This window comes from Anopheles stephensi, chromosome 3 (assembly GCF_013141755.1).
Source record: "Anopheles stephensi strain Indian chromosome 3, UCI_ANSTEP_V1.0, whole genome shotgun sequence".
Taxonomy (NCBI): domain Eukaryota; kingdom Metazoa; phylum Arthropoda; class Insecta; order Diptera; family Culicidae; genus Anopheles; species Anopheles stephensi.
The window spans coordinates 59440147-59455918 of NC_050203.1; the positions used below are offsets into that span (position 1 = coordinate 59440147).

At 44.6% G+C, this 15772-nt stretch overlaps 1 protein-coding gene across 1 annotated transcript in view; it reads left to right on the plus strand.

Moving 5' to 3' along the window:
- Nucleotides 1–15503, plus strand: part of LOC118509280 (out at first protein) — a 60909-nt gene extending 45406 nt beyond the window's left edge. The window contains exons 5-6 of the mRNA XM_036049657.1: nucleotides 490–673; nucleotides 7933–15503. Of these exons, the coding sequence (XP_035905550.1) occupies nucleotides 490–673; nucleotides 7933–8225 (477 nt within the window). The 3' untranslated portion in view covers nucleotides 8226–15503. The remainder of the gene's footprint in view (nucleotides 1–489; nucleotides 674–7932) is intronic.
- Nucleotides 15504–15772: the final 269 nt, after the last annotated feature.

Sequence of the window (15772 nt, forward strand, 5' to 3'; positions counted from 1 at the left end):
ATTAAACAAGGATCATAGACTCTACGGCATTACCATTACCTAGCAACAGAATTGTTGACTTATATTTTATCTCAAAATCTCTTAAAAATCTTAACACACAAAAGCCCTCGTGAAATTGTTGCGGTTTAATGAATTCTCTCATTGATTTAAATTTAAACTCAACGCCAACGGACCCGAACGACTGTGCTTACTTATTTGTTTTCGTGCCTCTTAGCGAATCGACTACATTTAAATACAAAATCACCATAATCGCAAACAGTCGAATAAACTTTACCGTGCCCTCTCACCAAGGTACAATTGAATATAATTTATGCTTTTTCACAACGGTCGCAATGCTTCACTTCTCGCGACACGTCACGTGTCACCGTCAGATATGCTGCGTAGAACGGTTCGACGTACAGTTCTGGTGCTCGTCGGTCACATTGAATTGCATTTGGTTTCACGGTGAGATTTATTCACTTCTCTTTCCATCGGTTTGCATCGTTGCAGAAAAATCCCAGCACGATCCGAACACCGGAAGAGGACCGAGGGAAGGAGAACTACACGATGACGGGCTGGGTACTGTTGGACCGTGCCACGCCAATTTCACGTCACGTGGCACCGTTCTGTGTGGAAGCGCAGGAGGCCACGTACGTGCGCGACGTCGATCTGAAGGCGTGGGCCGAACTACCAGGTAAGAATCACGTGTAAATTGAGGATATGGGTGGGGATGCTTTTTTCTTCTCCTTATTTACATCAGAGACACGTTTTGGAGAATCAAATATATGGACGGTCAAATCAGATGTTACATTCGAAACATGTTGGAGTGAAATGATTGGCAGATTCTGTACTTGGCTTTTAAAAATGGAACTCTGGTTATACTCTGTTATGCATTTAATCCTTTCTGGATAATGAGAACATTGTGTCTATTTTCTTGAAATGCTCCTTATCTCAGAATCCTGTTCCTTGTAAACAAACACATTATCTCATGATCAATTACGGGGCGCATGAAGAAGCAACGCCGAAGAACGGCTCCGTTGCCCTGTTTATTTGCGTCACAATCTTTATTTCTTTGAATTGTTTATTTAATTTTGCGTTTCACTTCAGCAGCAAACATTATCCGCATTACACTGCTGGTAATCGATACAATCCCGAGGTGGAACAGATTTTTGCGCTCTGGGAAAGTTCGGATCAACGTGCAACAAAGTACGACGAAAAAAGCGCTGAGCTTCCGATTTCCATCTCGTTGACAATCAGCCCCGAGCAAAGCATTTGCGACCACCAGCATGATGATGGGTGGCAATGATGATGACGATGACGGCAAAAATCACAAACTGGAAATATTTAAATTGGAATTTTATTTAGTTTCACCGAGCGGACGAAACTCAACTCCGCAAGGACACTGGCGCACTGGACGTCCGCCCGTGGCTGTGAGTAGCGTTGAAAATGGAGACGCGTTCTGCACCGGACCGGAACGTGCCGCCCGGCGTCGCACGTTCGCCAACCGAAAACCCTATTATCCTTCTACGTGGATAACCCCTTTTTACAACGATTTACAACGTACTCTTGGTTGTGCGTTCTATCCCCGTTGACCTGCGCCCGTGCTTGCAAAAAAACTCCCCCCAAAAAGGGGAGATGGGCGGCGAAACGGAACGCGCTGGGTTTCCATTTCTGAAAAGAGCTTTTCCACTTGAGAGGTCAGTTCAAACAGTGTGTTTTTGGGGGTGTGAGTGGATTTTTTTTGTCTTCTTTGTCTGCTTTCGGCTGTTCATCCTGTTCCTCGTTATCCTGTCGGTGTGGTAGTTGATTTAAGAAGTTTTTTTGTGTGTGTTTGTGTCTTCTGTTGCTGCTGTTGTTGTTGGTCCCCAGTCCTTTCCCGCATTTCCGTTTGGGTTTGGGATTTGGGGTTTGTCTAGCGTTTATTTTGTCATTACCAGACCGATCGGATGGCGGTCGGTCAGAACCGATGGGGGTCTTCACCGCGTGACGCGTGAGTGGAGTTTGCGCCAATTTTACGTTCTGGTAGATCCTTCTTAGCCGAGGGTAATTACTGAAGTGTGGCGTATTTGCAGCGCGTGCGAGGTGAATTATGCTCCCTGACCGCTGCGGAGTATGCTTATTTTGTGAATTTGCTAAGAGGTTTCCGGTTGAAGCTTTCTAGGAAAACTCTTTCTTTTTTTGTCTCTACAACCTTAAGTGGTCTTGCCTGCGATTTCTACTTACCTTGAATGGATCGTATCCGTAGCTGGATGCTCCGTTCTGAGTCCGTTAGGGTTGATGAAAATACAATTTATGCTTAAGATTCAAAGAAGATTTCGAAGTAATTTTGTTTTCAAATATACAAAAAAACTAGTTCCCCACGCAGAACTCTGAAGTTACAATAGCAAATGAAACCATATCTTCTTCTTTTTCCTTGGCACTACAACCTTGAGAGGTCTCGGCCTGCCATTTCTGGCTTTCTGTGATTTGATTTTACTCTTAACTGGATCGTCAGCCCTGTGTACGGGAAGATGGACTGGATAGGATTTGATCCTCGGTCCTGCCGTGTGAAAACAAGCGCCGCTGTTGCCTCGGCCTCTGAGTCGCCTCCATTAAGTGTCACAAGGGTTAGATATATTTTGAAGCATAGCTTAGTGAAGATTATGTAGTTTGTATCATGTGATTGTTTGTTAACAACAGTGTATTCGATTGTTAACAGTTTGATTGTACTTTGATTGATTTTTTTTTAAACGTAGACACTAGTATTACACTCAGATTTTTGTAGAGATAGAGCCATTTGTCCATCTAATGAAACTTGATACTTGGTCCCTTGTCATATACGGTTCTTTTTAAACGATCTCAGTTTCTTTTCGTAGCCTTTCTTCCGGGCATCTCCTTCGATTTTCTAATGTACTGGGCTTTATCCTCTCGGTACCAACGAGAATCCTCAAATCACGGCAGCAATTACATATTTTGCGTTATCTTAGTAACTTCGGCCAAAGACATCCCAATCATGTAATGTGCATTTAATGATGTCTCGGAAATATTCAAGTTGTATGTGTTATAAGATCCGCGTTTCATGAGCGTCTGCGTATGTATTGACTCTTAAACAATTTTAAGGAATTCATGAAGAATAATATCCGATAAAAAACTACACAAATTAAACAAAACATTTCTTGATCTTTGTTACGCTTTTTTGCCTAATGTAAAGCGTCCTAGGCGTCCAAATTTCTCACTGACTCACGCTTCTTAAAACGGACCTAAACGCTTGGTTGAGGAAACTTAGAATGAATATTTAGCAATCCCACGAATGTATATCCAGCTTCACACGAAAAAATAAAAAATAATAATAACAGTCGTCTCAACGTCGGCGATAAATGGCTTCCAGCTAGATTGCTCTGTTCCCGTGCCGGCTGGCGTTTCTGGCAAAACTCAATATACTAGGATACACTTCGAATTTCCGTTTATCATATTTTATGAGCATTTTCAGTGTCCTTTCTTCCGGCGGCGCTTTTCGACTGTGGGCGCATTGTGGGAAAAATCCATTGAAGGCATTGGCTGAAATTGGTTCCAAAATAAGTTTTAAATATTTTCCTAGAAATGTTGTCGAAATTTTACTGTAAAGAATTAAATTAGAAAATTGATATTTATATCGAAGAAACGTGCTATTGAATATATGATAAGTAATCGGTCATATTGAAAAAAATCTTGTCCGAAACGGTATCAACACACCATAGTTCATAGGCTGCCCCCGAAAACCCTCTTCTATATACTTCTGATCCGTCGCTTTTAGGCCGGCCCTTTTCCCGAGAGTGCTCTGGTTTGGAACATCAAAGCACTGGTAGCAGGCAGCTCGATAGCTGTTAGATCTTTCCGGCTCGACACAATTTTCCCAAGCTACCAAACGAACGCATCCAGCATCATTAATGCTGCTCCATCCATCCATTGATCGAACGATCGATCGAGCTAATAAACTGCCTACCGATTCCAATTCATCCGGCTAACGCACATACACACACACACACAACGGACTGCATTACCCACAAACTAACACCCGTATACACGCACACATACGTAACACTCACTTGAAACCACTTTTAAAAGGTAATAATTTATTTATTTTATGCCCACAGTTTATGAAATTTATTGATTCGTTGTATCGTCCTTTTATTGCTATCCGTTCCGGAGACCGTCGCACACCAACACGGCCCCAGTTCCCCATTCCTTGCGGGCTGCCCTACTACGTGCCCGTCTGTTAGATCTACTAGCACATTTGCGCTCCAATTTCCTGGTACCGTTCACATTTGTGAGCCGGCTGCACACGAATGAATTGAATGTACGGTTTTATTTCTTCCGTGTCGTGCATGCTGTTCCGGGTGTTTCGTGCCGAAACCAAAGGGAGTCGGTCGTTTCCTGTGTCCTTTCGTTTTCCGATCTTGTGCGAAATAAAATAACTTTTATTTCGAAGCATCTTCTGCGGTGCTATTATGACGCTTGCTTTTTAAAACTGGGTCTTCGTATCTTTGTTATGCTTTGAAATTTTATTTAGTGTATACTTGCTTGCGGGAATAAAAAACAGGTTTATGTGTGCTAGGGAAGCAGTTCCCAAACCACAGGACAAGATTATGTTGTACTCTTGATGCTCACACGCACACCGAGAAGAACTAAACGGCTTCAGGCTAGGGATGATCGATCGAGGGTCCATCATAAAACTGATATCAAATTAGTACGTTTGAGAAGCAGCAAATGTCAATCTTCGGCATTCTGGCAGACATATCTCCAACGAATCTCCACCTCCCTTCGGAGCATACATGCGGCAGAGGTGTCATCAGAATAAGCTGCACACCGTGTTCGACATGTTTGGCCACAGGCAGATTTGGAATCAAGCTGGCACGATTCGATTTTTGTGTGGAGAATGGACAAAATTACTTGAAAAAAAGAAACCACAAACACAATTTGTGAGCTTCCAAATAGCTTTGTCAAGGAAGAGAAATGTTATTCCGAAACGAAAGCGCAAAAGAATCACTTCCGGTGCCGGGTCTATCCGCATCAAAACCCTGCGGGCCGAGGGAAGTTATTTTTCGAGCAGTTGATTGACAATTGTTGCTCTAAGGAGAAGCAAAAAAATGGAGCCTTCTATAAGTTGATTTCGGTCTGCTTGTGTTTGGGATAGCTTCATATGTAGCGATATATAAATAGAACATTTTTATAAGTTGCATTACGTTTTCGTTGATGGTGCTGGTTCGAACGCTTAATGTGGAAGCGTTATACGGTGCAAATGTGTGCGCAATAAATCATAATGGCAGCTAATCAGGCATGATTTATTACAGTTTTTACAATTGAGGGTTACTGTAGATGAACTTGGAGTAGTAGAGCGAAATGGTGTTTACATATTCGTTCATTTTTTGATATTGAATATTTACTTCGTACTTTCCAAGTAGCAAAGCTTTTGGTTCTGAATTTTGAATAATTTAACCATAACAGCATTGCGTTGGCTGACTCTTACCGTAACCTTGGCCATTTAATTTGATGAATGTTTGTCATCGGTCGTGTAGGTTGCCAACAGTCGATGGTCAAGCATTAGCATTGATCCCGTCCCACAAAACAGGTTGCTTCTGGTGACGATTGACGTACGTTGTGATACCGTTCGACACCTTTGTTAAAAATTCATTCACACACAAGCGGTGACCTGTTGGCGAGAATGCACACAAAAAAGCACAAGCAAAGCGAGCTCCTGCTCCAGTGTGCTTCAGCACAAGAGGTGACCGGTCCGATGAACCCTTGAGCGGGTGGGATATAATGTTTCCTTTCTCTCCCATGTCCGACAACCCGTACGCCGTTAAGCTGACAGTAATGGTCGTCGCTGGTAAATGGTTGTGCTATTGATTTCTAATCCCGGCTCCATAATTGATTAGCCCGAAAATGGAGGGTCAAACTGTTCCGCGCTGCCCCTCCTCGCCGCAGTGTAAAGATGTTCTTCACCTCTCGTCAGTCGTGCCTTTCCGGATTGGCATCATCACGTTGCCGGGTCCGTGAAAAGGCACTCAAGTTCTCACACGCTTACAACGGAGGCATGCTTTAACCGGTGTTTGCGGAGGAAAGCTAAGGCTAACCACCACCTCAGGCTCAGGAAGGCAACACGTAATGGAGATTTATAGAAAAGGCGGCTACAAAGGCGGGGAAGAAAGCGCCGTAAAGCTATTCAAGATGGCCACCATGTTGTATGTCGGGTGCACGGCGGTTGTGGCGTTCATTGCTGTTCTTCGGCGTCGGCCACTGAGACTGGCTATAAATTATGCATTGCTGAGAAAATGACAGCTGTACGTCGGCGGTGGCATTGGCAGGATCGCATGTGCGGGCCTAATCCTGCGCCCGAACGAGCACCGACGACGGCGATGGTGGATCGATTGAGTGATTTCCGTCCCCGTTCCGGCACCGTCGAACATAATGAGATGTAAGCCACATTTTCAAGGTATCAGGTTTTCCCCATACATGCGGGGTCCGGGGTCCCGCACTCTACAGCGCGAGTGCGAGTCCGGTTCTTGAAACTCAATTTAATGAAGCTATTTTCGGGCTGGCTACTGTTTCGCGCCCTGGCATTGGGTTGTGCACTACACGCAGCGGCGTTACGTGTCATGCGATCCGCGTGTTAAGTGCAAAAGTTGTTCTCGCGTATGCACACACAAGCTGTTTCTTGGTGTGACAGCGCGTCCCATGCTTTCCTTGGGCTTATGCAGAATTCAGAGCGCAAACATGTCACCACGAACGGGGCGTGTAAATATAGTTGGCGGGGTAGGCGAGTTACGCTAAAGCAAATACATGGTTCTTGTTGCACAGGCAAAATGCCGATCAAATGCATTATTTACGAAGGACTACAGTATGGTATCGTTCAGTATACTGTACTAGGGGTGAAATTACGGTACAGTAAATTAAATTAAAAAAAAATTGCATTGGCCGAGATGATAGTGGCGTAGTGGCGTACTCGCCAGGTCCGAGTATCGAATCCCATCTGGAGCGTTCATCCGTAGTGAGGATTGTCCGGATTAAGGGTTGATACAACTTGATGCTATTATAAAGTATAGCAAGCCATCGTATTATAACGTAGACCGATCACCAAATGGTTGTCTGAGGAACTGAACCTGCCGTAGCGAGTGTTTAGGATTTTAGGTTTAGGATTTAGGAAGGAATGTTTTTTAATCAAGAGAAAGGCGATAGTGAGAGATAAAGTTATAAAGAATTGAAACATTGTGGGCTCATTTAACAGACCATTTTTAATTTATAATGGCCTTCATCTTTGAAATCATTGTTTTAGTTTAATAACGTTCTTAATACTGAGTTATGACTCGCAGTGTCACAAGATGACAATACTACGGCAATTCTATGCGAATAAAAAACATTGTCGTAATTTATAAAAATCTTTTTCTAGTTTACCCCTAGCTGGATAGTCGGTCCAGCGTTCTGAGAGAAAATCGGTAACCTATTTATAATCGATCGAAATCCACCTGTCCTCGCAAAATCACATCACAGTGACTTTGAGTAATCAACCAATAAACTGTCCTTCACTTTGTTCCGTACAGATAAAGCAGAATGATCAATGACCGTTAGCGAACCTAATGAAATGGTCCTTCCCACTACCATGAAGTGCATTATGTGGGAAGTGCTTTAAAGAAGGTAGAAGAAGGCTTCCCATGTGTTCAGCCGCGCTTTATATACGACGTATCATTAGCCTTTACCAATGCTGACGATAGTTTCCTGTTGAACTAGTTTCATTTCCTACTCGAACGGGCTACATTGTCGGCCGTCCACATGAAGTCCACTGCCTTGGGGATTAATTTGAAGTGGCAACAACCTCTACATGATGATGTGGCCTAGAGGGTGAAGGGTACCTCTGTGTTAGATCCGGCTGTTTTATTACGATTCCCTTTTTCAATTACTACATGGTTCTATTCCACGTTTTTTTCTCTCCCTTTGTAGGATCATCGATTTCGATACTGGAATCGGCGGTGAAGTTGTTCCCGTCGGCAAACACCGTAACGGCTCCATCGCGCTGCAGCGACGTCAGTGCCATCTGGGCCCCGTGCATCTGCACGCTGGAGATGTGTATCGGCTGGTACCCGTGCGGGTTGAAGTACTGTAAGGGCAAGCCGGAGAACGCACTGCAGAACAACGGTGGCGGTAGCTACCGGTGCGGGATCAAAACGTGTCGCAAGTGCCATCAGTACTCGTACTACGTACGCGAGAAGCAGCAGTGTCTGTGGGATGAATGACCGAAAATGGCCCATCGGTGCCCTCAGCAACCTTCAGCAGCAGCAGCAGCATCAGCAATAGCACTACTAGCAACGACAACAACAGCATCGCAAACATCACAGCTGACCCCGGCCTTGTATGCTGGGTTAGGTTCGTACCTTGACGGAGCAGGCCTGTACAGTGGCGGAAGTGGCGGCAGTTCCTGGAGCAGCAAACACTTGCAGACACACTCGGGATGGAGTACAGCACGCAAACCAGACCGAGTGGTACTACAGCATCGTTCAGCACTACCCCCGTTCCGTGCACCTCCGGCTATCGATTACGGTAATCGCCACCAATATCGGGAACATTATCGAATGGAACAGGAACGTTGGTCTGGTGCCGATTACGGCAGTTCACCGCAGCGGCCAGCACCAGCCTGGTGGTTATCGCTGGATCTGCTGTTAATCTGCACGTTACTACCGAAGGCGACGCAGTGGACCAGCAAAAAGCAGTACAATACCAGCGTACCAGTAACAACCATTAGCAACAGTGGCGAACGACGACGAACGCCTACGGAAGCTCCAGCGTCATCATCATCGATCGCATCTGCATGCTGGACGCAACAAAGACCGCTCGATGCAGGTGATCGGTCGAGCGCGAAACACAAATCACCGCCACCTTCGCCGATGTACAGGTGTTTCCCGGAGCACATCCACCCACCAACTTGGAAAGCCGCGCCAGCAGCCGAAACAATCAGTGAATTTAACTTTACCCTACGAACACCATTATTGCCAGCAACAGTGCCATTGAGGTTGTGGAAGGTGGCCCAGGTAGCCACCACAAGACACCATCCCCCGTTCGCCGCTCCTAACCGAGCCACCACAGTACGGATGTCTCCTTTCGAAAAGGGTTTTCAGTTTAACGAAATTATTTTATAGCACAAATAGGTGTAATGAGTTGTACCCCTGCCTCCTTTTGCTCGTTCCTTCCCTTTCCCGCGTTTGCCAGTTTGTTTCTTTTATTTGCTGTTATTTGCACACAAACGGCAGGCCACAGTTCCTGTAATCTGTAATCTGTTCCGCACGAAGTCCCCGAGTGCGCGGCGCGATTTTATGTCCAGTCGTAAAGCGGACGTCGCAGGATTTGCGAGTGTCAACTGCTGAGCAAGTGGTAACTTGAGCAGGTAGCGCTCAGTCGCAACGCAAAACAAAGACATACGATGGATCGTCTAGAGCGAGAGAGAGGGCAGCCAGGTCCCTGTGGTGGCCTTTCGGCAGTAATCAATTCCAAACCGTGTACCGCTGGACGCTCGCCGCTCGATTCGTGTAGCACAAATAGGATAAGGAGGATTTAAAGTAACACACTTACCTTCCACCATCAGTCAGTTGTGTGAGGAAGGCGCCCGTGTACCTTTTTTTTCGGACGAAACTTACCTTTCCGTCGGGCTAGTAAATGGATCGGAACCGCATTACAAAGAAAATGCCGCCACCAAACCAGGGTCGGGAACGCACCTTTATCCGGGCACTAGAAGATTGGCGAAGGAGAACAAAAAAAAAACAAACGAAACACAGTATTAAAACACTCAAACGAAATGGAATGTACGAAGCCATAAAGAAAACCGTAAAGAACAGTAGGGTCCTTCTACTTGGCACGTTCGGTGTTGAGGGGCCCATTCCACTTCTCTGTTTTAAAGACTAACAACGCCTCGGATTCGACAACCGTGTGCAAAATGTTCAGGTTGATTACATTCCTATGGGTTGGGCGTGCGGATTTTGTGTGTGTTTTTATTTCCGTCCAGGAGCGCGGTCCACCTTTCATCGTTCGCTTGCGCTGCTGGGTGGGATTCTTCAAGTTGTTATTTTTTTTTTCGTTCTTCCGTCCATTCGGGCTTTCAACAATCCTCGCGTGTAAAACCGGGTTGGTACCGAGAGTGAAGCATTAGCCATACCACCGATGAAATTATTTCAAATCCCTCTCGTCCACCATCCACCATCTTCTCTCTCTCTCTTTCTCGCTCTTTGTAGGCAAGAATAGGCAACACCTCGGACCCGGTGACGGCCGACCAGTGTGAAACTGTGGAAATGGTTTTGCTTTTTATCTACTGTTCCTAATCTCTCGCACTTGCAATTTACTTTCCTTAATTGTTTCTTCTATGTCGTGCCCGGTGCGGTACGGCGATGGTACGCATGAGATATGGTGCAAGCGTGGTAACGGAACATTTTCGATGGAGACGCCCAGTGTTTTACGTTTCTTGCGTGTGTAACACACTAGCAGGTTTTTTATTTAGTTTTCGTTTTTTCTTTTGCATTCCCGCGTTAAAGACTAGCGTAGACTTTGTTGCACAAGAATGTTTACTGTTCAAGCATCTACCAAGTAATTGTGTTTGTGTGTCTGTGTTTTTATTGTGCTTGTACGCTACTTAGTTTTCAATTGCTAAACGGCACTCACGGAGAGGCCACCATGAATAGAAATTCATATTCATTGCCGGCGCTTCAAAGCAGCAGTTTTTTTTCCTTTTCCGAATAATTTATACCGTTGTTATCCAAACAACGCTTTTAAAAGCGAGCAGTAAGGGTTTCTTTTTATTCCTTTTTCTGTTTTGCGTGATCTCATTCTGTTATGCGATTCGCTTTCCGTTTGATATTTTGAGTGGTCATTCAAAACCAGCTCGAGATATAGCATGAAATTACTATTACGCTTGAATTGCATAGAAATGTTGATTTGTTTCGTTTACCTTTCGCCAGCTATTCGCTAGTCGTCCCGTGTTTGCCGTGATGAGGCTGGTGCGCCCAAAATGCTTTCATAAATCCTGTGCATCATGTCTTTTGCTGCTGGGTGAATCGGCATTCCGCTGTAGGTCCGTTGTTTTGCTAGCTGCCATACTTGGTGGGGAATATTTTTGTGTGAAGTATGAACAAATTGAGCACGGGGAAAGTTCATCACAACGTAGAATTCAAAAGAAAAAAGTTAACGTGGACGTCAATTTTCATTTGCTATTTTCAAAAGGAATAAGCATATTAGACTTTCAACATACCTTCTCGTGGATATAGTATTATCCAAAAAATTCTTTATATGCGTTCCTGTGGTCTTACAACAATGTTCTTCACTTTCCGGATCGCCCAAAAATAGATCATCATGTTCACCGCCCTCGAGCAACCAAGTCGCAACGCTTTTTCGTTATATTCTCAAATATTCCAAGGAGACCGCAAATATTCTATCGTCCACGTTTACGCTTTCGCTCGGAGCGCGTATCGAAAGAGAAGCAAGCGAAACATAAAAACACAGCATCCGGAAACACAAACGCCACCACCGGAGCACATTCAATTGGTGGGTTCTTCTCGATCGAGATCGGCAAAACCTGAAGAAGGTGAATGTTTCTTTCGGGTTGTGGCGTTGTTGTTTTTTTCGTTTTCATTTTCGTCAGTCATTTCCCGTGCGCTTCTTGGCGGTGACACTTGACATCGTGTCGCAACTTTGGTGGTAAGCTTCCGAGCCACTCCACGCCTGCGAGTCGAGTGACACTCTGCTTCGTTGTCCAAAGAAACTGTATTCGTCTCCCCCGCCCAATGCGCACCGAGTGGATGAGAACGAAACAAACAGGCCCTAACCGTTTTTTTCTCCATGGTGTCGGTTGGGGAGAAAAATCCAAATCAAAAGCATTGCAAGTACACTCGGTTGCTGCTTCCGTTTGCTGGATGCAGAAGGATCGGGAAAAGTGAAGAGAAACCGGAACACAGGAAGCCGTAGAGCATCTCGTGCCAGTTGCCGCCCACTCAAAGTCTGGCAGCATCTTTGTTTGAATACATAATTTGTTTATGCAGAAGAAGCAGCGGCAGCAACATCATCATCTTGGTGAAGATAGAAGCCAACCAAGCCAAGCCAGACAGGTCGAGACAATCTTCACGACGACGACGACTCGCTCCGGTTAGGTTTCGTAGTAAGTTCATTTCCTGGACCCTTCCTCCCGCCACGATTGTCGATGTCGTTTGTTGTCTGCCAACAACTTCCCACCGTGCTGCAATGTTAGTTCTGTCTTTGCAATGGTCTCTTACCTGTTTGGCGTCTGCATACACCGTACAGCAGCAGCCAGCACTTTCGTCTACTATTCTACTAAGCTGTGTGCCTGTGTGTATACCTGGTTATTTGTGGTGTTCCCGTAGCCCTTGCCGTTGGAATCGTTTATTTTTTATTTATTTTCACTTTTCCCTTTCGTACCAACACACTCACATACACACCCAAAAACACATTGCCATGACTGGCATGACTTTAAGAAGGAACGATAGAAAATTTAAAATAAAACTCGATGGAACTGTTGGACAGGGACGGTCGGTCCAAGAAAGTCGGGCAAGTAATTTGCGCATTTGTAAATACATGTTCGTTTATTTCGGTTGCTACACGTGTTGTCTTTTGTGTACGGTAACGAGAAGAACGGTTTCCTCTCGTTCCCGTTCCGCTACCCGATTCTTTTTCGTTCCCCGCTTTCTTCCGTGCATTATTTATTCCGCATTCGATCGACATCCGGCACACGATGAAGGTTGTGCACCGGGGACGCAACCGACTGTCGTCGTACTTTTTATTCTTTCATTTATCTACGCTGTACAGAACCAAAACCAGTACCCGCTCGTCATCGAGTGGTACGGTTTGGTGAAGAAAAAAACATGCTATACATAACAATAAATAATAAAACAGTAATGGGTAGAGCGCTCAGGAAAGGTTGGCCCAGTGTAAAAGAGATTGCGGGTGACACCATTACTAGCGAGACGGCCGTAGCGGAGCGAAACCGAGTAAAAGTAGCTGACAAAGGATAATGCTTGGCCGCGGTGCGGGCGTACTTTGCTGTAGGGTACATTAATGTTAAGCAGATAATAGTATTATATTGTGTCAAGCAAGCGGCAGCAGAAGCTGCACCCTGCGTTCCACTATTTCAATTGGTTTACTGGTGAATTTTTTTGAGCTTTTTTTCTTGTCCGCATACATCAATCATCAGTACACTCAATTACATTCAGCATTTTCTTTTCGGAAAAATGTGTAAAATTAATTTAGCTCATCCATATTTTACTCACAGTAAAACAAAATTAATCACAACCCTGATAGGTATTGATTGATACAATACAAAAAAAAAAGTTTTGATTTCAACACAAACAGCTAAATGTCTCAGTGCCATCACGTAACACGTGTGCAGAGATGGGGTGTATAAAAAAAACAAGACTCAGCATAGACCCGCGCGAATCGCATTACTTAGCATAACTAAGCCTAGCTAAGCCTGAATGGAGAAAGTGGCAAACATTTCTCAAAACGATCAACCACCGTGACTGGTGCTGTATAGTTAAATAGAGAGATAGAAACCTTAAACCTTAAAGCGTAACAAGAATATAACCAATCGGAAAACTGCTAGAAGACGATACACACACACACACACTCATGAAAGAGAGAGAGAGAAAAAAAATACATCAACATAATACGTGGCCTTAGCTTTCCTCTGATACTTCCTTCTTTATAAAGTAAGCAAAGCGTGCCGGAGTGTCTGTGTACTATGTGTGCGCAGTGCTAGAAATACTTCAAAGCAAAACCAAACATACTCAACATTCGCAGAAAAAGAGGGAGAGAGTAACACAATCGAAAGGAGAAGCAGAAACGAATGCAAAAAAAAAAGCCACCACATAGCGGCTTACAAGTGTGGATGAATAAACAAATACCGTAGTGTGATAGTAGTATCAAAGCGAACAAAAAAGAAAACTAGCAGTACAAGCCCTGAACACACAGCAGCCAAGAAAACACGACGAATGCACATCGAATGCACAGAAGAAAAGGAGAAAAGCGTTAGAAACGACTAGAAGCAAAACAGTAATTAAAAACACGGTAGGAATCCTTTTAAAAAGGGTGAAAATAACCTCCAAACAACCACGCCTCCGATAGGCCTCCCGAACCACCCGGCAAAATATGATCCGTGAGCATGAGTAGTGTTTCCTCAAATTGAAAAGTGAAACCCGGGCCACACCCTGCTGCACCGCACGCAACTGCCAACTGTTTATTTTTGCGCCCAAGTTGATGTAAGTAATTTTTCATGTCGACCGAACGCGCCTGTTCCCCAGCTTCACCCAATCCGACCGAAGAGCAAGTAACCGGTTTCCTTTCGTACGCCAACGCACTGCAAATCGGGGGTAACCACCCCCTTTGTACTGCTACTAAAGGGGGGGTGGGGTGCGGAGGAAAACTTTTCGCACAACCGTAAGTAAGGTTGGGAAGCCGTTAAGTTCGGTCGTAACTTAGACCCCCGCCGCTCGTAAGTCAATCAAGCTGGGTTGGGTGGGTTGAGTTTTTCGGAAGGAAAGGTGGCAGACCATTAGTGTGACGGCAAATAAAACCCAAAGGGGTCCCGTCCTGGGGAGGGGGAGAGCAACTTTCCCAAAGTGTAATTACTGCGCGAAAAGAGGGGGGGGGGAGAGTGCGTCCGTGCGGAAGATAGTTTGCAATGGGGCGCGAGTCATGCACCGTGTCTCGGGTGAGCGTTTCAGGGAACTTGTTAAGCGTTACCATCGTCTGGTAAACGCAACACTTGCAAACCCCGTTGAACGGTGCCCGTCTTTCGTGACCGTTTAACCGGCGTGTACGAGTTTTCCTTAAGAAGTAATGATTATCTTCTGGTGGTGGTAGATATATGTGGGTTTGGTTCCTTTGGTCCAGTGTGTAATATTTTTAATGCTTTTCGAGCCTTGGTGGTGGTGAATTTTACGGGGAGGGTTGAAATGACTAGCAACAGTACAATGTAACAGAGTAAGATTTCCGTTTCTCCGCCTGCGAGCTTGTTCCTAAACATTCCCAGTCTTACATTTCGCATTTCAATATCTGCCGATTCAAATTCGAGCGAACAGCAAAGGATTAACCCCTATGGAAAACAAAACGCACAAGCTCAATCCACAGTTCATAAAAAACACCCTTATAGATTATTATTAAAATTGGCAATGATACTGTACAATCGATCCTGCTCCGCTAATATCGCGAGTAAAGCAAAGCAGCAGAAAACCAATGTAGCTTGTAATATAGGCAGCAGTAAGAATCAGCGGAAGAATCATACAGCTTGCGCCGACGTAAAGTATATATATATAAAACAGAGCGCATATATTATATAGTATATATTTTATACGAAGCTATAGACAACCCCGAGCGAATGCTAGCATATATTTCTCGGCCGAAAGAGGGTGTAGAATGGAAAGGAGAGAAAGAAATGGAAGAAAAAAGAAAACACGACAACAGAACAAAAAGAAAATGTAATATAATTGAAAACTCTAAATATACTTACAGATTTGAAAGGAGAACGATGCAGTTTGCAAGGAGCGTAACAAACGATATTGAGAAATGAAAATAGTTTTGTTTTGCTTTTAATGTTTGCTATTTGGAAACTGATGTTAAGAACTTATTTTATCATTTTTTATAGAGGCCTTTAGGCTTCTGAGACCATCTTAAACGACTTCGCGGGCTGGGTTGTTCGGTGCCAATTCATCCGTCGGGGAATTCGTCCCTGGTACCATCTTACTCCTGCCATAGACTGGGAACTAACACACACTCTCCGGGGAACCGGAAAAAG